This window comes from Sciurus vulgaris (genome assembly GCF_902686455.1).
Source record: "Sciurus vulgaris genome assembly, chromosome: 9".
NCBI classification, from domain to species: domain Eukaryota; kingdom Metazoa; phylum Chordata; class Mammalia; order Rodentia; family Sciuridae; genus Sciurus; species Sciurus vulgaris.
Window position 1 is genome coordinate 133,385,852 of NC_136469.1, and position 22,661 is coordinate 133,408,512.

Below are 22,661 nucleotides of genomic sequence, written 5' to 3' on the forward strand. Positions count from 1 at the left end.
CACCAGTATGCCAGCTCGCACCTCAGTTATTGCAGCAGCCTCTGCTACCTTCCTGCTGTCACTGCTGCTCTTCCCATACTGCCCTCTATATCTGTCCCCAAGATAGAAACCAGCAGTGATCTTGTTATTTAGGATTTGAATCATGTCACTCCTCTGCCCACATGTTGCAAGGCATTCATTTTTTCCCTCACCCCTCCCACCCCTCTTTTCCCTCTATACAGTCCCTCCTTCTCCATTCTTGCCCCCCTTCCACCCCCCATTATGTGTCCTCATCCACTTATCAACGAGATCATTCGTCTTTTGGATTTTTGAGATTGGCTTATCTCACTTAGCATGATATTCTCCAATTTCATCCATTTGCCTGCAAATGCCATAATTTTATCATTCTTTATAGCTGAGTAATATTCCATTGTGTGTGTGTGTGTGTATATATATATATATATATATATATATATATCTCACAGTTTCTTTATCCATTCATCAATTGAAGGACATCTAGGTTGCTTCCACAATCTGGCTATTGTGAATTACGCAGCTATGAACATTGCTGTGGCTGTATTTCTGTAGTATGCTAATTTTAAGTCCTTTGGGTATAGGCCAAGGAGTGGGATAGCTGGGTCAAATGGTGGGTCCATTCCAAGTTTTCTAAGGAATCTCCACACTGCTTTCCAGAGTGGCTGCACTAATTTGCAGCTCCACCAGCAAGGTATGAGTGTACCTTTTTCCCCACATCCTCTCCAACATCTATTGTTGCTTGTATTCTTGATAATCACCATTCTAATTGGGGTGAGATGGAATCTTAGTGTAGTTTTGATTTGCATTTCTCTTATTACTAAAGATGGTGAACATTTTTTCATATGTTTGTTGATTGCTTATAGATCTTCTTCTGTGTCTCTTCATATCCTTAGCCCATTTGTTGATTGGGTTATTTGTATTCTTTGTGTAGAGTTTTTTGAGTTCTTCATATATTCTAGAAATTAGTGCTCTATCTGAAGTATGAGTAGCAAAGATATTCTCCCACTCTGTAGGCTCTTTCTTCGCATTGCTGATAGTTTCCTTTGCTGAGAGAAAGCTATTTAGTTTGAATCTATCCCAGTTATTGATTCTTGCTTTTATTTCTTGTGCTATGGGAGTTCTGTTAAGGAAGTCTGATTCTAAGCCAACAAGTTGAAGATTTGGACCTACTTTTTCTTCTGTAAGATGCAGGGTCTCTGGTCTGATTTCAAAGTCCTTGATCCATTGTGAGTTGATTTTTGTGCAGGGTGAGAGATAGGGGTTTAGTTTCATTCTGTTGCATATGGATTTCCAGTTTTCCCAGCACCATTTGTTGAAGAGGCTATCTTTTCTCCATTTTTGGCACCTTTGTCTAATATGAGAAAATTGTATTTATTTGAGTTTGTGTCTGTGTCCTCTATTCTGAACCACTGATCTACCTGTCTATTTTGGTGCCAATATCATGCCGTTTTTGTTGCTATTGCTTTGTAGTATAGTTGAAATTCTGGTATTGTGATACCCCGTTTCTTTCTTCCTGCTAAGGATTGCTTTAGCTATTCTGGGTTTCTTATTCTTCCAGATGAATTTCATGATTGCTTGCTCTGTTTCTGTAAGGTACATCATTGGGATTTTAATTGGAATTGCATTGAATCTGTATAGCACTTTTGGTAGTATGGCCATTTTGACAATATTAATTCTGCCTATCCAAGAATATGGGAGATCTTTCCATCTTCTAAGGTATTCCTCAATTTCTTTCTTCAATGTTTTGTAGTTTTCATTGTAGAGATCTTTTACTTCTTTGGGTAGATTGATTCCCAAGTATTTTTTTTTTTTTTTGAGGCTATTGCAAATGGAGTTGTTTTCCTCATTTCCCTTTCAGATGTTTCATCACTTATGTATAAAAATGCTTTAGATTTATGCATGTTGATTTTATAGCCCACTATTTTGCTGAATTCATTGATGAGGTCTAGAAGTTTTCTGGAGGAGGTTTTTGGATCCTCTAAATATAGAATCATGTCATCAGCAAATAGTGACAGCTTAAGTTCCTCTTTTCCTATTTGTATCCCTTTAATTTCTTTGGTCTGCCTAATTGCTCTGGCTAGAGTTTCGAGGACAATGTTGAATAGAAGCGGTGAAAGAGGACATCCCTGTCTTGTTCCCATTTTTAAAGGGAATGGTTTCAGTTTTTCTCCATTAAGAATGATGTTGGCCATGGGCTTAGCATAAATAGCCTTTACAATGTTCAGGTGTGTTCCTACTATCCCTGTTTTTTCTAGTGTTTTGAGCATGAAGGGGTGTTGTATTTTGTTGAACGCTTTTTCTGCATCAATTGAAATAACCATATGATTCTTATCCTTAAGTCTATTGACATGATGGATTACGTTTATTGATTTACGGATGTTAAACCATCCTTGCATTCCAGGGACGAAACCCACTTGATTGTGGTGCATGATTTTCTTAATATGTTTTTGGATACGGTTTGCCAATATTTTGTTAAGGATCTTTGCATCTATATTCATCAAGGATATTGGTCTAAAATTTTCTTTCCTTGATGTGTCTTTGCCTGGTTTGGTATGAGGGTGATATTAGCTTCATAGAATGAGTTTGGTAGGGTACCCTCCTTTTCTATTTCCTGGAATACTTTGAGAAGTATTGGAATGAGTTCTTCTTTGAAGGTCTTGTAGAACTCGCCTAGAATCCGTCTGGTCCTGGGCTTTTCTTGGATGGTAGGTTTTTAAATGGCTTCTTCTATTTCATTGCTTGATAATTGATCTGTTTAAATTGTGTATGTCCTCCTGGTTCAGTTTGGGAGGAGCATATGTCTCTAGAAATTTGTCAATGTCTTCAATAGTTTCTATTTTGTTGGAATACAGATTTTCAAAGTAGCTTCTCATTATGTTCTGTATCTCAGTGGTGTCTGTCATGATATTTCCTTTTTCATCACGAATTTTAGTAATTTGAGTTTTCTCTCTCCTTCTCTTTGTTAGTGTGGCTAAGGGTTTGTCTATTTTGTTTACTTTTTCAAAGAACTAACTTTTTGTTTTGTCAATTTTTTGAATTGTTTCTTTTGTTTCAATTTCATTGATTTTAGCTCTGATTTTAATTATTTCCTGTCTTCTACTACTTTTGCTGTTATTCTGTTCTTCTTTTTCTAGGGCTTTGAGTTGTAATGTTAGGTCATTTAGTTGTTGACTTTTCATTCTTTTCTGGAATGCGCTCCATGCAATGAATTTTCCTCTTAGTACTGCTTTCATAGTGTCCCAGAGATTTTGATATGTTGTATCGTCGTTCTCATTGACATCTAAGAATTTTTTTATCTCCTCCCTGGTGTTTTCTATTATCCATGTTTCATTCAATAGCATATTATTTAGTCTCCAGGTGTTGGAGTAATTTCTGTTTTTTATTTTGTCATTGATTTCTACTCTCAGTCCATTATGATCTGATAGAACACAAGGCAGTATCTCTATTTTTTTGCATTTCCTAAGGGCTGCTTTGTGGCATAACATATGGTCTATTTTTGAGAAGATTCCATGTGCTGCTGAGAAGAAAGTGAATCCGCTCATTGATGGATGGACTATTCTATATATGTCTATTTAGTCTAGGTTATTGATTGTGTTATTGAGTTCTATGGTTTCTTTGGTTGGATTTTGTTTGGAAGATCTGTCTAGTGGTGACAGCGGTGCATTAAAGTCACCCAAAATTATTGTGTTGTGGTCTATTTGATTCCTGAAATTGAGAAGGATTTGTTTGATGTACAGGGATGCACCGTTGTTTGGGGCATAAATATTTACTATCGTTATGTCTTCCTGATTTATGGTTCCCTTAAGCAATATGAAATGTCCTTCTTTATCCCTTCTGACTAACTTTGGCTTGAAGTCCACTTTATCTGATATAAGGATGGAAACCCCCGCTTTTTTACTGAGTCTATGTGCATGGCAGGTTTTTTCCCATCCTTTCACCTTTAGTCTGTGGCTGTCTTTTTCTATGAGATGGGTCTCTTGCAAACAGCATATTGTTGGGTCTTTCTTTTTAATCCATTCTGCCAGTCTATGTCTTTTGATTGATGAGTTTAGGCCATTAATGCTCAGGGTTATTATTGAGAAATGATTTGTATTCCCAGTCATTTGGGCTTATTTTTGGTTTTTAATTTGGCTTGGTTTCTCCTTTGAGTGGTTTTTTTCTAAGGTAGTTCCTCCCTTTGCTGATCTCCATTGTTGTTTTTCATTTTCTCCTCATGGAATATTTTGTTGAGAACATTCTGTAGCACAGGCTTTCTATTTGTAAATTCTTTTAACTTTTGTTTATCATGGAAGGATTTTATTTCATCTTCAAATCTGAAGGTTAGTTTTCTGGGTATAGGATTCTTGGTTGGCAACCATGTTCTTTCAGAGCTTGAAATATGTTGTTCCTGGCCCTTCTAGCTTTTAGAGTCTGGGTTGAGAAGCCTGCTGCTATCCATATTGGTTTCCCCCTATATGTAATCTGATGCTTTTCTCTCGCAGCCTTCAAAATCCTATCTTTATTTTGAATGTTAGGCATTTTCATTATAATGTGCCTTGGTGTGGATCTGTTGTGATTCTGTGCATTTGGTGTTCTGTAAGCCTCTTGTATTTGATTTTCCATTTCATTCTTCAGGTTTGGGAAATTTTCTGCTATTATTTCATTGAATAGGTTGTTCATTCCTTTGGTTTGTATCTCTGTGCCTTCCTCAATCCTGATAATTCTTAAATTTGGTCTTTTCATGATGTCCCATAGTTCTTGGAGATTCTGTTCATGATTTCTTACCATCTTCTCTGTTTGGTCAACTTTATATTCAAGATTAAATATTTTGTCTTGAGGTTCTGTCTTCCAAGCGGTCTAGTCTGTTGGTGATGCTTTCCATTGAGTTTTTTTTTTTTGGTTTATTATTTCCTTCATTTCAAGGATTTCCGTTTTTTTTTTTTTTTTTTTTTTTTTAGAATCTCTATCTCTTTGTTGAAATGATCTTTTGCTTCCTGCAGTTGCTTTTTCAGCTTATTGATATTATCATTCATTGCCTGCATTTGCTCTCTTATCTCATCCTTTGCTCCGTGAATCATCTTAATCATGTATAATTTGAAGACCTTTTCTGACATTTCTTCTACCATACTGTCATTGGGTTCTATTAATATAGACTCTAGATTTGTTTGGGTCATTTTCTTCCCTTGTTTTTTCATGTTGTTTATGTATCTTCCCCTCTAGCAGTGCAGATCTGGGGTATTGCGGATTACCCCCTATAGGTTTCCAAAACCTTTTCTTTAAGGGGAGATAAATATTAGCAGTGCCCAGTTCAGACACTAATGCTAATCTAGGGGTTTATAGAGCACTTGGGTGAATGCTATTGGTCTGAATTTATGCTAATCAGGTTGGAAAAGTACCAATGCTATTAGTTAGCCCTGCAAGCCCATTCAGGTTTGCTCCACTTCCATTTCCTACTGCTCCTTAGGAAATAGGAGGTTGAGATCTTATCATGAATGCTTGGGGTTCTGGGCTGCAGCACTGGGTGGAGCGGGCATCTGCCCCAGGCTGCTCCCAGTGCGACAGGTCAGCACACCTGGCTTGCTTTAGCCCTGGCTCACCGTGCCTCAGGCTCGTGCTTGCATGGTGGGCTCCAGTTGGCCATGGCTGGTGCTCACTGCCTGTATCCGGCCTGTCTGGGCCGTGACTACTGCTGCAGGACAAGTACTTGCATTCAGTAGGGCTCAACAAATATTCGTTGAATGAATGAATAACACAATATCTACCTAAAGTTCAGCTAAGAGAAATTCACTATATCATCCCATCCTCTACCTGCACAATTTTTCCAGAACTTAAGCCAGATCAAAATGGCTAGGCATCCATAAGAATAATCATACACTTATTTGTTGACCCGTTAAGTGTACTAGGAACAATGTTCAGCATGTAAGTAACAGCAGGTCACGATGAGTTTAAGAATGTGCTAAGATGGGCCGTGCCACTCACTTGGTCTCCATAATTTCCCTTCATCTGGATCCACTCTGTACTGAGGCTCACAGGCTGTTGGAGGGACCACCAGGGAGGCAGCTCTGTGAACCCCTCATTCTGATCAATGTCTGAATCCTGCTGAGATGGAGAGATTCTGTTCTACTTTTAACATTTCCTGCATCTGAGAATGCACTGCGTTTTTAACTTATGAGATACTGAGAATTTTGTTAGAAAATATTCAAGGGTCCACCTCATCCTAGCCCATCCTCCTATATATCATACTTTTTGGTATGGATTCAAGGCATGTTTTCTTTTGACCCTTTTGTACATTTCCGATTCATGTTCTGACAGTGTTTTATGACTAATCTTTTTTGATCACTTTGGGAATACTTCAGGGCATGGACAAGTAAGTGTCCTGTTTTCATGTCTAGAGTGGCTAATATCCTTCTAATCATTGCTTAGGAAGTAGAAGCTCAGTTGGAAGAAGTGAAGAAGAAATCAGAAAAGGAAATAAGGCAGTTGGAAGAAGAGAAAACAGCCCTAAATGTGAAGCTTCAGAACTCTCTGCTTGAGGTAAACCCTCCAAAAATGCAGTGCTTGGGTGTGATGATTTGGGTCCTGGAAGTTTCAGGCTGAGATGCAAGGAGCGTCAGGGACCGGCCCCACCTCCTTACATCCTCAGAACAAAGAAGAGGGCACTGGGCCAGCAAGGCTGTCTTGGGGGCATAAATTTAACTGCAAGTAACAGAAGCCTGATTTATAGAGGCTTAAACAAAGAGGCCTGCAACTCCTCACATGAAAGAAGGATACGGGAGGCAGCCGGTTGACTCTGTAGCTGAATAGAGGTGCATCTGCGGTCTCCCCCGCTCCAGGGCACCATTATAACTTCTGTGGGCCCGAGGCGCCTGTGCCTTCCTGGACTCTTCCTTTATAAACAATAAAATTTATCTTTTATGACTGTGTTGATCGGAAAATGAATATAATCCAGGCTGTGTGTTTTTTTCTTCTGATTTTAAAAGAAATGAAATGTTTTCATGGGTCCTTAAAGGTACTGAAGAACTAGTGGAAGAGGTTGAAAACAAGGCCCCAAGCGCCATTTCTGAGCCTGATTAGACCAAAAAATTCAGAGAGGTGTTCTTTCCCTGCCCTCCCTCAACCTCCCAGAAGAGACCTGTCTCCTGCCATCCCCAGGGGCCCAGTGGAACTGGTTCCTGAGCTCTGGCCCTGCACCACCATCTATGGGAAAATTGTTTTTCTTTCTCTTTTCTTTTTGCTGTGTCTCTTACATGCTAGACAAACATGTACCCTAGGGAACTTTTAAGAATAACAGAAGCCATGTAAAAGAACGTACATACAGGCTGGGGAGATAGCTCAGTTGGTAGAGTGCTTGCCTTGCAAGCACGAGGCCCTGGGTTCAATCCCCAGCACCGCAAAAAAAAAAAAAAAAAAAAAAAAAAATTGTACATATTCATGGAGGTCAATCCAAAGAATGAATGAGTGTGATAGAACAAAATCTGGACTAGTAGTTAATTTTGGAAGTGGGAGAGGATGGTGGATCAGGGAGATGTGTAAGGAGCCACAGTTGTATTTGTGTTTTTACTTCTTCAATTGAGCAATGAGCATTCAGGATTGACTGTGTTCTTGCCTAAGCTTTTTATCTATTTCTGAAATTATCATTTAAATAAAAAATCAATGAGCATGCCATGCTTGTGACAACTTATCAAGAGATGGATTGTGGTGAAAAGTCTCTGTTAAAGAGGCTTCTATCCTAACCCAGGCTAAGGTGAGGCCGCACAGCAAAGAGGTTCGTTTCTATGCCCCTCCCTCCCATCCTCCTGCAGCTCACTCACTCTTTCAATTCCTCCCTTCCTGTTGAGCCCTGATGCCAACCTTCATATTGTAACTGGGCTACTCTGTGCTGCAAGACTTAAGGTGGCTTCGTATATGCTAATGAGACCAGCCCAGTTATTCTGAGTGGGATATCAGGACCACATCATAGAATTTCAGAATTGAATCCAAGATTAATGACCATGTGCGGGAGGGAGGACTTCATTTCATCGCCTTGTGTTTCTTGTCTTCCATTTCAGGTTTTAAGGCTGGAAGAATTTATCCAACAGCACAAGGTGACTCCCTGGAGAGCAGAGAAAAGGCCCCAGGACTCCGACTACGAGCACTGCAGTAGTGTGGAGACCAAGGTGATTTCTAGCTTCATCTGCCTTAGTTAGGGATATTTCTCTTCTCGTTTTCAGCATTTTCTTATCCCCAGTGACACATGCTGATGTTAATGCGCTGCCTGTCCCCCCTCAGCACTGCCAAGTGCCTGGCGGGGAAGAAAGTCACCACAAAATCCATTTGCAAAAACCATGAAGGAAATAGAGTTCTGAGTAATTATCTTCATGGTCTGAAAAAGAAAAAGGCTGGTCAGACTAATCTTCTCTGAAAGCCACTGCCTGGCAGATAGAAGGGCCTTTGACTCTGTCCAGCATTAACCACAATAACAGCCTCCCGCCACCTCCCCACATCCTTGTTCCCATTTACTCTCACCATAGCCCTCCCATGTGAACGTGCCCTTTCAGGAAAGCTTCTGGATGGTAGAAACTGGCTCCTGAATGTCCTGCTCATGGTAAGCTGTTATTTTCCTAGGACTGCCATAATGAATCACCACATACTTGTTGGCTTAAACAGTAGAAATTTATTCTGACATAGTTCTGGTTACCAGACATCTGAAATCAAGGTGTTAGTAGAGTTGGTTCGCCCTGGAAGCTGTGAGGGGTGCTTGACCCAGGCCTCTCTCCCAGCTCCTGGAGGCTGCTGGCAATCCTCGGCTGGCAAACCCAGCCCTCCAGCCTCTTCCTGTCATCACCTGACCTCCTTCCCTGTACAACTGGATTTTCACACGGCCTTCCTGTAAGGACATCAGTCATTGGACCCACCTTAATCCAGTATGACCTCATCTTAATGCATTACATCTGCACAGACCCTAGCCCAAATAAGGCCACATTCCCATGTACCAGGGCTTAGGACTTTATACCTTCTTGGGGGCACAACCCAATCCACAACAGATGCATCGTAGACACTCACTAACATTGTGTGATATCAGAGATGTAAATAGTCCCTGCAAAGTTGGCGTTTGAGTCCCCGGGGTTGAATAACGCTTTTGATTCCTATTTTGGCAGCACAAGTCATAACCCACTGACTTAAATTTTACTTATTTTATTGCTGCCCCAAATGTTCAGTCCACTTCAGACTTTAGGTGGGAAAACACTGATAGAGCTGAGTCTGAACCTTACCATGCTAGCCTTGTGGACTCAGGCACAGTTCGGACAACAGCCGGCATGACATACCTAAGTAGGATGATCCATACTCAACCACATATTCACCAGAGAGGAAGTGAGCCAAAAACCTAATGCACGTAGATCTGAATGATAATTAACATGTATATGGGAGCTGGTCAGTGATGGAGCACTGTTCCCATCTCTAATTTCACTGGAGTTTTACAATAAACCTGCAGTGCACCCATTTTACAGAGGAGGAAACCAAAGGTCAGAGTAGTTAGGTGACTTTTCCATGTCAATAGAGATAAAAAACTGAGTCAGGACTGAAACTACTGACTCTTGCCCCCCATCTCACTGCAAGAGAGATAACACAACCAGGATGCCTTTCAGATACAGTAGTCCCTAACTGTGTGTCTCAGGGTTAAGGAGGTGGCCAGGACTCCCTGGGGTTTCCTGTGACACCAAACTGGAGAACAGCCCTTGAGCAGCCTCCTCATTCCTCTGTGAGCCTGGAGGAGAAGCCTCAAGGAACATAGGTATCTTCTTTGGCAGGGTTGGTACCTTCCTGACCTGAGTTCATCTCCATCCTTTCTGAAGAATCTGCCTGAGAAACATGCAGATATTTTCTTTCTCCCTCCATTTCTTAAGAACCAGCCTCTGAGCTAGCATTCAATACAAAGGTTCCTGGCCCCAGGGACAGCTGAACTTTGCACTGCTTCCATGTGGATTTCACAGAAAAGTTATTTCTCAAATATTCAAGTATCTCTTAGCTCCTCAAAGTGACTGCCACAGGAGGGGGGACCAGAGTTGGCAGGGGCCCTCACGGATGAGGTTGACTTTAAGGCAAGGGTGGTATGCCGGAGACTAAGTACAGTGCAGCTCAGGAAGGTTGTGTTGCAGGCTGTGTTTTCAGGAGGGAGCACAAACACATGGAAGCTCGAAATGTGCAGAGCTGCTGACCAAGGGTCTCACAGTCAAGGCCAGGTTGTCCATGAGCCAGTGCTATCACTGCAACTCAGGGACTCAGCTTTAGCACTTGACTTGCCGTGGTGGATCATTCCTGGGTGTGGGTGCTGAGTTGTGCATTGCAGGGTGTTTAGCAGCGTTCCTGGCCTCTGCTCGCCAAACACTGGTAGACCCCGCCCCAAACAAAATGGCCCAACCAAAAATGACACTAGACACTGCCAGATGTCTCCAGGAGCAAACTTATCTCCGTTGGAGAACCACTGCTGCACTGAAGCAGCAAGTTCTGGGGAAGCCCAAGGCATGAGTGCACATAGAGAACCATGAGCCAGGAGGGGAGCCTCAGCTTGTCCCTTGCTGGGCTCAGTGTCTAGAGAGAAATGTAGACTCTGCCTACGTGGAGTTGCAGGAGGGACCATAACAAATACAAGTCCCGCTTGATTAAATTCAATATGCACCTTACTCATTCATTCCAGGGTCATTTGTGGAATAGTTAGAAGGTACCAGCCTCTGAGCTGAGTACTAGAGCAGGTAAATATGCATAAGAAAATAACTTTAACACGATGTGGGCATGTAGTATAGAATTAAACATCTTCTGTTATGTTTTCTTTTAGGCAACTATTATGCACTTTGCAGGTACTGAAAGCTTTCAAATTAAGTGCCCTTTTCCAATAAGTCGTCTATGTACATAGTACAGAATTCAAAGGAAAAGCATCTGCCCTCCCACATGCTCCTTGTCCTGGGAAAACTACTTGTTTTGTTCTATTTTATTTCTTATATACCCTTTCAGAACTATACTCTGTATTTCAGGTATAATTATAGATATTTTCTCATATATAATAGCATATTCTCTCTGTTTTTTTAAATTATATTTCATACTTGGAAATTGTAACAGTGGTAAACTTCCACACAACTTCACTTTAAAAAAAATCTGACTAATTACCTTTGTACAGAATATAATACATTTAGTCTTTCCCTTCTGGTGAGCATTTAGATTGTTTTAGATCTTTTGCGATTGCTGATCATACTTCAATGGATAGCACCGTAGAGGGCATAGTGGTTTGGCACACTCGCTGACGAACAGCATACTTACTTACTGGATAACATTGGACAAATATTTGACAGCTCTTTGCACCAACTTTCTCATCTGTAACATGGGGTACTACCTACCTCAGAGGGTTTTGTGAGAGCTAAATGAGAATATGCGGCATTTGGCAGGAGTCACTAACTATTCCTGTTGTAGAACTTGCTGGGTCCAGTGGCATGTGAGAGTTTAATTTTGACAGGTACCACCACCTTGCCTCCCACTGAAGTGGCTCCAGCCTCTACTCCTGTCTGCAACACGCCTGCCTGTTTCCATCAACCTCACCAACATAGTGAGTTAAAACGCTTTCTGAACTTCGCCGATTGCAGACTTATAATTTAGTTCAAATACTCGGGGCAGCCTCCTGCGTGGCAGCTCGGCCTCATCTTGGCTGATGTGTGAGCAGCTTTCTGAGTGTAGCCAGACTTCCAGCCTCACAGGAGGATACAGGGGTGGACATCATGCCGAGGAAGTTGGGGGTCTTGAACAACACGAAGATTGATCTGCTGGTGGGACAAGGCCATCAGAACAGGATGATCAGGGACAGCCTCCCCTTGATGTTCTTGATGGGTCAGTGGCTATAAAACTTAAATCTGTTCAAAGACTTAAGGGGGTTTAAGCTCAGGCTCTAACTGTCCTGCTAAAGCACTTCAGTGAGTCAAGAGAGATATAAATAATAACAGCAATCGAGAGCAGAATTTCCACGCCACCCGCTGGACATGCAGAGAGGGTTGCCAAGCCTGGGTGTGGCTCTGACTTGTTAGCTGGGACCTCACTGAACCTTTTATCCTTGTTTCTTATGTCCAGTCCCCGGATTTTCTTAGATTCCTAATGTCATTCATTGGTTTGTGGAAAGCCATTTTGGTCCTCATAATTCTGAAGGAAAACCTTTTTATAGAAGACTCCTTTTGTACCTGGGTCACACTGACATAGGGACAGAGAAGGGTAGAAGTTTTCATGGTTATGTCTGTTTACACTTTCTCCAGAAGGAAAAGGAAAGTCCTTCTGGCAGCTGTGATTGAAATCATTTCACTTCCATAATCCTGCAGGGCAAATGTTAGTATTATCTTCATTTTACGGTCAGGGAAACTGAGGCTTGAAGAGAGGCCAGAGCCTGTGCCCTAAGCCACGGCAGCAATAATCCCTGCCTCCCTGTCACAGAGAATTGTGGTAATGAACAGAAGAGAGCACATGGCTGCACTTCTCAAAGCCATTCAAGAGTCTGTGAATGCAAGGTGTCTTTATGATATCCATCACTGTCCCCTGCAATCACTTCAGCAAAACTCCCTCACACTAGGTGCTCTATTTTAAGATGTACAAAATATTACCTTTGGAAGATTGTGAACTGAACTCGAAAATGACTTTGAATGTTCCCATCTGGGAGATTTCCTGGTAGTGGGTGTTTCTTTAAAATAGAAACGATACAGATGAGTTTAAAATGACTGAAAGATGAAAGGTGAAGAACATAGGTTTAAAATAGCCAACCATTTGAGTTGGGACGAGATTTCTGTGGTGGATGGTTTGGAGCAGACGTAGATCTATTTATTTTTCTGTGCACACTATTTATACTCAGGGCACTTTAGCACTGGAGAGAGCATTGGACTGAAGCTCAGCAGAATGCCCGATTAAGAACCCAGGAGTGCGAATCAAGGGTGGATAACCGGGAAATGTCGGGAGTGGCTCGGGGTTATTCTTACTGGAGGGCTCCCTGTGGTCCAAAAAAAGGTAGCAGGGGAGTGAGTCTATTCCAGGTTGAGTAAAGAGAAGCAGATATTTGAATCAGCATTACTGGGCCTGAAAGTAGTCGTTCAGCCAACTGTTTATTGATCTCCAGGGTCAAGTTCATTTGCAAAATAGTAAAATGGCATGGTAGCACCTTGTGAATGATATAGTTTGATCTAAAATACCAGGTGCACAAAGTCAAAGAGAAGAAATAACTTTTTGTTGTTATTTACATGATCTGATGGAATTGTCAGACCATGCATCTCTCCTCACTGCCTGACCAGAAGGCAGTTGAAATCAAGAACTGTCTTATTAATCTTTATCCTTCTAGCATCTAGTACACTGAAATGTGGCCGATGTTTAACATCTCCTTTTATGTAAACTGGTACGTGACATGATGACCGGGTGAATAGAACGGAGGGCACCATTTTGAGTTTCAGTAATTAAAAAGTGAGATTAGGAACTTTTTCAAAACGAGTCCCTGGCCGGAGGATAATTTAGAAGAACACTGGGATCGTTTCCTGAAGATTCCCACTTGATGTCAGTGGGAATAAGTGTGATCTTCTCTTTCTTTGGGAAAGACTTTGTATTCATCTGTTTTGTGTTACCACAATAAAGTAAGCTAACTTTATAAAGAAAAGAACTTTATCTTTCTCTCAGTTTTGGAGGTTGACAATCCAAGCCACCTGACTCAAACTCTGGGAAGGGCCATATGACATACAGCAGGAGCGTATGCAGCGGGGAGAAAACACACCACGGAATAGGACGCTAGAGAGACCCAGGGATAAGACTCTCACTCTCAAGAATTCACTTCAGAAAATGAGTATTTCCTTCTGAGGGCACACCCAGGACTTAAGGACCTCGGGCCCCACCTCTTAGGGTGTCCATCATCTCCCATGTTGCCTAATTTGGGAACAGCTTTCAACAACAAAGGTTGGAAACAAAAAAGTTGCCCTTGTGGGCAAACCACATCCAAACCATAGCAGACTTCCTTGGCTCTGGTGTCCTGAGGCTGGAAACCAGTGAAGAGAAACAGAAAAGATTGTGGCATTCATTTCCAGGTTCAATTGGATAAAACTCAACAACCTTTGTTTCTCAGGTTTATTTTTTAGTTACTTTTTTATTTTATTGCAGTAAGAACCACAATAAAAGAGATCTACCCTCTTAAGGGAAGTTTCAAGTGTGCAATATATTACAGTTGACTATAGGTGCAATGTTGCACAGCAGATCTCTCGATATTATTTATCTTGACTGAAATGTCATGTATTTTATAGTAAAACCCAATTTCCATCTCACCCTAGTCCCTGGAAACCATCATTCCACTCTGATTCCATGAATTTGATCATTTCAGGTACCTCATAAACACAGAATGATATACTTTGTCTTTCTATGGCTAGTTTATTTCACTTAGCACAATGTCCTCAAGGCTCATTCATGTTGTTTGCATATTACAGAATTTCCTACTTTTTATTTTTTATTTTTTTTAATTTATTTATTTTGATTCATTCATTGTACACAAATGGGGTACAGTTGTTGTTTCTCTGGTTGTACATGAAGTAGAGTCGCACCATTTGTGTAATCATACATGTATGTAGGGTAATGATGTTTGTCTCAGTCTGTTATTTTTCTTTCCACCCCCACCTCTTTTTCCTCTATACAATCCATCCTTCTTCCATTCTTGCCTCCCTCCCATCCCTTGTTAGGTATCATCATCCGCTTATCAGAGAGATCATTCAGTCTTTGATTTTTTGGGATTGTCTTGTCTCACTTAGCATGATATTCTCCAATTGTATCCATGTACCTGAAAATGCCATAATTTTATTCTTCTCTATGGCTAAGTAATAGTCCAAGAATTTCCTACTTTTTAAAAGATAGGTAGTATTCCACTGCATGCACATACCACATTTTTTTTACCCATTCAACTGCCAATGGAAATATAAGTTGTTTCATATATTAGCTACAGTGAATAGTGCTACATTGAACACAGGAGTGCTAATATAATTTAATACTGATTTCAGTTCTTTTGGATAAATACCCAGAAATAAGATTGCTGGATTATACGGTAGTTTTTTGTTTGTTTGTTTGTTTGTTTTTGTTTGTTTTGTTTTGTTTTTTCTTTTTAGAAATCTCCATACTGTTTTCTATATTAGCTACATCATTGTGCATTTTTGCCAAAAGTGTGCAAGGATTCTAGCTTCTCCACATCCTCACACTTCCCTATTTTGGATACATAATGCCATCCTGACAGGTGTGAGGTGATATCTCACTGTGGTTTTGTGTGTCCCTGATGATAAATGACATCAAACTCCTTTGCATGTATCTGTTGGTCATTTATGTTTTCTTTGGAGAAATGTCTATTCAAGTCCTGAGCCTATTTTAAAAGTTGGGTTATGAAGGTTTTCTTTTTCTTTCAATGTTGGTTTGTAGTGACTTCTTACATATTCATAGGTTAACCCTTGTCAGGTGTATGGTTTGAAAATATTTTCTCCCATTCTGTAGGTGTCTCTTTATTCTGTTGGTTGTTACCTTTTCTGTGAAGAAGTTTTAAGTTTTAGTTTTAATTTTAGAATTCCACTAGATTATTTTTTCATTTTTTAAACTTACTTTTGTTGGTGCATTTTAATTATACATTCTAGTGGGATTCATTATACCATATTCGTACATGGTTGTTGTTTCCTTGTTTTTGGTTTAATATACATGAAATATATGTTTATAGTATGAAAATTCTAATTCTAATTTTCATATACATGAAATTACTGCTAAGACCAATGTCATGAAGCTTTTTCTGTATGTTTTCTTCTAGGAGTTTTCTTATTTGAGCCTTTACATTTAAGTCTTTAATCCATTGTGAATTTATTTATTTATTTATTTATTTTATTTTATTTTTTCATTTTATTTTTTTCTGGTGCTGGGGATTGAACCCAGGGCCTTGTGCTTGCGAGGCAAGCACTCTACCAACTGAGCTATATCCCCAGCCCGTGAATTGATTTTTATATATAATGTAATATAAGAATTGAAATTCATTTTTTTGCAAATGGATCTGTGATTTTTCCAAACACCATTTGTTTCCCCATTGTGCATTCTTGGCACTGTTGTTGAAAAACCAGTTGATTATAAATTATGAATTTATTTCTGGGCTCTTAATTCTATTCCATTGGTCTATTGCTTCCATGTATGTATAATGTGTCAAAATATACTTTATTATCGTGTATATCTAAAAAGAATTTTTAAAAAGATTGATTTAGCTATTCATAGTCTTTGATGGTTCCATATGAGTTTTGAGAATTGTTTTTTCTACTTCTATAAAAAAATAGTGTTAGGATTTTTATAAGGATTTCATTGAATCTGTAGTTTTCTTTGAGTAGTGTGGACACTTTAACAATATTAGATCTCTGAAACCATGATCATAGATTTTGTTGTATCTTTTAAAATTTCTTTCATCAGTGTTTATGGTTTTGTGTATAGAAGGCCTTCACCTCCTTAATTAAATTTATTCCTAGATATTTTATCTTTTTGGTGCCAGTGTCAGTGGAACTGCTTTCCAGACTCCCTATTAGACAGTTCAATTGCTAATGTATAGAAGTGCAACTAATTTTTGTAGGTTGATTCTGTATCCTGCAACTTTACTGAATTTGTTTACTGAATCTAATGATTTTCTTGTGTGTGTGGTATTGGGGATTTACCACTGAGCTATATCCCCAGCCCTTTTCTTAATTTTAATTTTGAGACAGAGTCTTGCAAAGTTGCCAGGGCAAACCTTGAACTTGTGATCCTCCTGCCTCAGTCTCCTAAGTCCCTGGAATCACAGGCATATGTCACCATGCCCAGCTAGTTTTAACAGTTGTTATGGCATCTTAATTAGGATTTTCTCTATATAAGATCATGTTGTCTGCAAACAGGGACAGTTTTACTTCTTCCTTTCTAGTTTGAATGCCTTATTCTTTTCCTCCTTTTTTTCTTGACTAACTGCTCTATCTCGGATTTCTAATATTATGTTTGAAGTGGTGAAAGTGGGTATCCTTGTCTTGATTCTGCTCTTAGAGGAAAACTTTCAGTTTTTCACCATTTAGTATGACATTACCTGTGGGATTTCCATATGTGGGATTTCCATATGTGGGCTTTCTTATGTTGTGGACATTTCGTCTACTCCTAGTTTGTTTGTTTTTTTCTCAATGAGATGGCTTTGAATTTTGTCAAATGCTTTCACTACATCTATTGGGACTATTCTGTGATTTTTAGCCTTTATTAATAGTGAATATCACATTAACTGACTTTTGTATAATGAACCATTCTTGCATCCCAGGAAAAAAAATGGTTAGTCAGGATGTATATGCCGTTGGACTCAGATTGCTACATTTTGTTGAGGATTTTTTTTTCATTTATATTTACCAGGGATATTGACCTGTAGTTTTCTACAGGTGTAGTTTTCTATAGGTATCTTTGTCTGCTTTTGGAATCAAGGCAATGTTGGTCACATAAAATTAGTTTGAAAGTGTTTTTGGTTTTTTGGCAAGGGTTTAAGAAGGATTGGTATGATTTTTTTTTTTTTTTAATATTTTGCAGAATCCACCCATAAAACCATCTGGTCCTAGGGATTTCTTTGTTGAGAAGATTTTGCATAGTGATTCAACATTCTTATATCTTATTGGTCCATTCAAGCTTTCTAATTTATCCATTGTTCTTGGTTATCAAGTTTGTTGTTCATAATAGTCTCTTATAATCTTTATTTTTGTGGCATCAGTTGTAGTCTCTTCTGTCATTTCCTGTTTTATTAGACTCTTCTCTCTTAGTTTTGTTTATCTTGTCAAAAAGAAACAACTCAGCTGTGAACAGTGGCATACACCTGACACCCCAGCAGCTTGGGAGGCTGAGGCAGGAGGATTGAGAGTTCAAAGCCAGCCTCAGCAAAAGTAAGGCACTAAGCAACTCAGCGAGACCCTGTCTCTAAATAAAATACAAAAAATGGAGCTGGGGATGTGGCTCAGTGGCTGAGTGCCCTGAATTCAATCCATGATACAAAAAAAAAAAAAAAAAAAAAAAGAAGGAAAAGAAATCTCATAATTTCATTGATTTTTTAAAAAATTTCTATTTTAATTTATTCTGCTTTAATGTATTGTTCCTTTGACTATCTTTGGGCTTAGTTTGTTTTTCTTTTAATAGCTCTTAGGTTGTTTACTTGAGATCCTTCTTTTTTAATGAAGGGTTTTTTTTTTTAATAGGTTTGAACTTTTCTTCTTAGTATTGCTTTTGGAAGTTTTATTTATCTCAAAGAATATTTTAATTTTCTTTTTATTTCTTTTTTGCTATGCTGGGGATCACTCAGGGCCTTGTGCATGTTAGGCAAGAGTTCTACCACAGCTGCATCTCCAGCTTTCTAATTTCTTTATTTCTTCTTTCTTTTCTTTTTTTTTTAAATATATATTTTAGTTGTTGGTGGACCTTCATTTTATTTATTTATATGCGGTGCTAAGAATCAAATCCAGTGCCTCACACATGCTAGGCAAGTGCTCTACCACTGAGCCCAACCCTGGCGCCTATTTCTTCTTTCTTGTAAGACACATCAAGTGGTGATGAAGTCCATCTGCTTTTATTTAACTGGGAAAGTATCTCTTCATTCTCAAAGGCGAGTTTTGCTGGGTACAGTATTCTTGGTTAGCAGTGGTTTTTCCCCCAACTGTTACTACTTTGAATATTATCATCCCACTCCCTTCTAGCCTTCAAGGTTTCTCTTGAAAAATACACCTATTTTCTTAAGAGGATTTTCTTGTATGTGATAAGTAGCTTTTCATTTGCTGCTTCAAAAATTCTATGTCTTGGACCTTGACAATTTGGCTGTAATGTGTCTCACTTGGACTTCTTTGGATTCGTCTTATATCATGTTCTTTGGCTTCTTGGATCTGATGTCCATGTTATTCCCCAGATTGGGAAACTCTTTAACCATTATTTCTTTTAATGGGCTTTCTGGTCCTTTGTCTCTGTCTCTCTCTGTCTCTTTTCTTCTCTGTCTCCCTTTTAGAACTCTCATATGCATAGCTTTGTCCACTTGATGATGTTTCATAATTCTCTTAAGCTTTTTTTTTTTTACTTTTTTTCCTTCTTTTTTATTTTTGCTTCTATGCCTGCATTATTCTCAATGACCTGTCTTTGAGTTCATCCATCCTTTCTTTTGCTTAATATCTTCTAGTGAATTTTTCAGTTCAATTATTGTGTTCTTCTGCTCCATTATTTTCTTTAACACTTTTAAAATATTTTCATCTTTTATCTCTTTGTTGAATTTCTCACTGTTTTCATTCATTTTTCTCTTATGTTAGTGAGCATCTTTTTGAGAGAGAGTTTTAATTCTGTCAGGTAAATCATGTAATTCTGTTTCATAAGGTCATTCTCATGCAGAGATTTAGCTTGTGCTTTTATTTGGAACATCTTTGTCTAATTTTTATTTTCCTTGATTCTCTGTGCTATCTGTACTGTAGAAAAAGCAGGTACTTCTCCCAGTCTTTACAAACTGCCTATACCAAAGAATCCCCTGTTAACCAGCATGGTGAGATTCTGGGGGCATCTATCTCTTTCTCTCCATAAAAAAGAAAAGCAGGCAGCTTTGGTTTTTGTTTGTTCACTCTGTGCTAAGCCAAGGGAGAGCAATGTGTCTGGCAGTCTAAGCCTCTATCTGCAATTCTCCCTACTACTCTGGATGTAGTAGACTTGCCAGAGTTCCATGATGGGCCAGACAGAAGCCAGTCTTCTGGAGAGTCTCCTTGGAAAAGTTGGGGTGCTGGGCATGTAAACTAACCCCTTCCCTCTTCAGGATGAAGCTGAGAGCTGAGGGTATCTTACTAATTATATTAGGGAGATATAATATTTTTTTCTTGCCAGATATGTTTATAGACTTAAACATTTATTAGAAACATTCAAGAAGTTAGAAAAAGAATAATGGAATAAACCCAAAGTAAGTAGAAGGAAAGAGATATGAAAAACAAAATAAATGAAATAGAAAAAATAGATAAATCTGACTAAACATCTGAAAGCTAGCTTTTGAAAAACACACATCAAATTTCTGGCAGACCTGATCAAGGAGAAGGGAAGAAGGAACTGAGAGCAACATGAACAATGGACAGGGATCCCATGACAGAACAGAGACTAAAAGAATTTCACGTGTGCTCTACGTGTGATGTGGCTGGGAGCTCATGTTGATACCTGACGAATCAGCCCTTAGTGTTTTCTGAGCTGCCATGAAGACTGTGAAAGGGAATCTGCAGGATGTCATTTCTCGGCCACTTTATTGACCACTGCTGTATTCGAAGGAGCCTAGGCTGCATCAGGGGCAATAACTCTGGCAAGAGGGTGCCTTAAATATCCCTACCAGCATTGATGAGTTTGGTTTTGCATTCTCTTAGGGTATAGGAGCCCTTTTCTAGTTTCTGATTTCTCACCTAGGGAATCTATTCATGAATTATTGCTGAATTGTCAGGACAAGAAGGGTCTGGGGCATCCTTCCACCATATGGTTGATGTCATTTTTCTTATGTTGATTTTATCTCCTTGTAGATAGTTCTTAACAGCATATTTGCATAAAAATTTTTGAACTCACATCCAGTAAGGCCCTGATACTAGCAGCTGGTAATCATGCCTACATAGCACATCCAAGTGCCTGTTCAGTGACACAGAATGACAGGGATGGGAGTCAGAGAATACAGGGGTCTACTCCTCATGCCACCTCTAGCAGCCTGAGACAAGTCACTGAACATCTCCAAACACAGTTTCCCAAATGTAAACAAGGATGAGAGGCCTTTCCTTCCCTACCTCACAAAGTCATGGGCAGACCTGAGACAATGTATGGAAATAGGCAAATGTGATATAGCTGGGAGCTCATGTTGGTACACAGTGAATCAGCTCTTAGTGCTTTCAATCCACTCCTGTTTCTGGACTCTTGCCCAGGACGCCTTTAAATATAGCAGTGGCCAATAAGGCAGGCCAGAAATTGCTTTCCGCAGATTCCCTTTCGCATCTTCATGCAGCTCAGAGTACATTTTGAATTCTTTTTAATCTCTCTTCTGTCATGAGATCCTTGTCCATTATTCATGTTGCTCAGTTCCTTCTTCCCTTTTTCTTGATCAGGCCTGCCAGAAGTTTGAAGTGTGTTATTTTTTTCTTTCTTTCTTTTTTTCAAAAAGCTAGCCTTCAGATGTGTTGGTCAGATTTGCTTATTTATTTTTATTTCATTTATTGTGTTTTTTATATCTCTTTCCTTCTACTTACTTTGGGTTTATTCCATGTTCTTTTCCTAACTTCTTGAATGCTTTCTAACAAATATGCTTATCTATAAATTTCCCACTGTATATCCTTATCTATGTCTGAGAGTTTTGAAGTTTATCTTGTTTTTAACCTACTTTCTTATGGCTTTCTTATTTTATTGTAATGTCATCAGATAGCACAATCTATAGAATATGAACACACTGAACTGTCTTGAGATTTACTCTATAGCTTAATGCGGGGTCAGTTTTCTAAATGTTCCCTATATGATGGAAAGAAAGCTCTGTATTATATTTGCTGTATAACCTGCAGCCAATTATATATCCTCTCCTGCCTCAGTTTTTTCTTATTTAAAATGGGATGATAGTATCCAGTTCATACAGTTAAGGGCCTAACACATACTATGCATCATATAAAAGTTAGAAACTAGTAGTTCTTTTTAGCTATAGGTTTAGTTTATTAATCTCATTATTCAGGTCTTCTTATCCTAGAAAATTTTGTCAGTTTAGTGTATCAGTTTCTGAGAGATATATATTAAAAATCTCCCATTATAATTATAAAGTTTCCCATTTTCTTTTATAATTCTGAACATTTTGCTTTATGATTTTGAGCTCTGTTGTTAGACGCTTGTAGGTTCACTATTAGAGCTTTTTTTAGTGAATGAATTCTTTCATCGGAATAATTGATGTGTTGAATTTCACCAGTTCATATTTGATGTGATTACTGGTATTAAAATTGTTTTTACCAACATACTTTGGTAAAAATTCTGTGTAACCAAGCTTGAAACCTGGATATAATTAATTACACATCTTATAAGTATTTATAGCACAGTAGTATGCATGCTATTCTTATTTGTTGTTGTGTCCAACTCCACCATGCAATTTCTCCAGGATTATACAGAACATATATTTATAGCAGATGACTCATAAAGCTGTTTGCTAGACTACAACATTTGAACATTTGCTGCTGGACTTTATGAGAATTGGAGATCTCCAAGATAGTTTTAATTCCCAAAATACTGGAAGCTAAGAGGCAAAGGTGGCCCTTTTTGCCTCACGTCCACATGGAGGTTGTAATCTGTCCAGTTATATCATTGTTTGAACCATACTTGTTGGGGCCTGTGACTAGTAGATGTCAACTAACTGAACTTTAAGTTCCAGTTACATACAGAAAGATAGGATTAGGGCTATTAAAAATTGTACTAAAGGGTCTTAATTTACTGGTTTCATACTGCACCCTCATGACTGAACCCTAAAGGTTGGTGAGGGGCTACGGGGCATTAAGAGAAACGCACAAACATTTACAGAGAAAGCTGGGACCAGGTGGGACACCGACCTCTGATGGAGGAACAGTGACCCTGACCTAGCCAGCACATTTATTATGTAGGTTTTATCATTAGAAGGTTTTCTGTCAGAA

General features: G+C 39.1%; 2 protein-coding genes across 3 annotated transcripts in view; one reads left to right on the forward strand and one right to left on the reverse strand.

The window, feature by feature from the left end:
* Nucleotides 1-22,661, forward strand: part of FAM184B (family with sequence similarity 184 member B) — a 135,593-nt gene that overhangs the window by 86,352 nt on the left and 26,580 nt on the right. For both annotated transcript variants that reach the window (XM_079154253.1, XM_079154254.1), the window contains exons 6-7: nt 6,418-6,528; nt 8,043-8,150. In XM_079154253.1, coding sequence (XP_079010379.1) covers nt 6,418-6,528; nt 8,043-8,150 — 219 coding nt within the window. The remainder of the gene's footprint in view (nt 1-6,417; nt 6,529-8,042; nt 8,151-22,661) is intronic.
* Nucleotides 1-22,661, reverse strand: part of MED28 (mediator complex subunit 28) — a 75,781-nt gene that overhangs the window by 19,598 nt on the left and 33,522 nt on the right. The window lies entirely within an intron of this gene.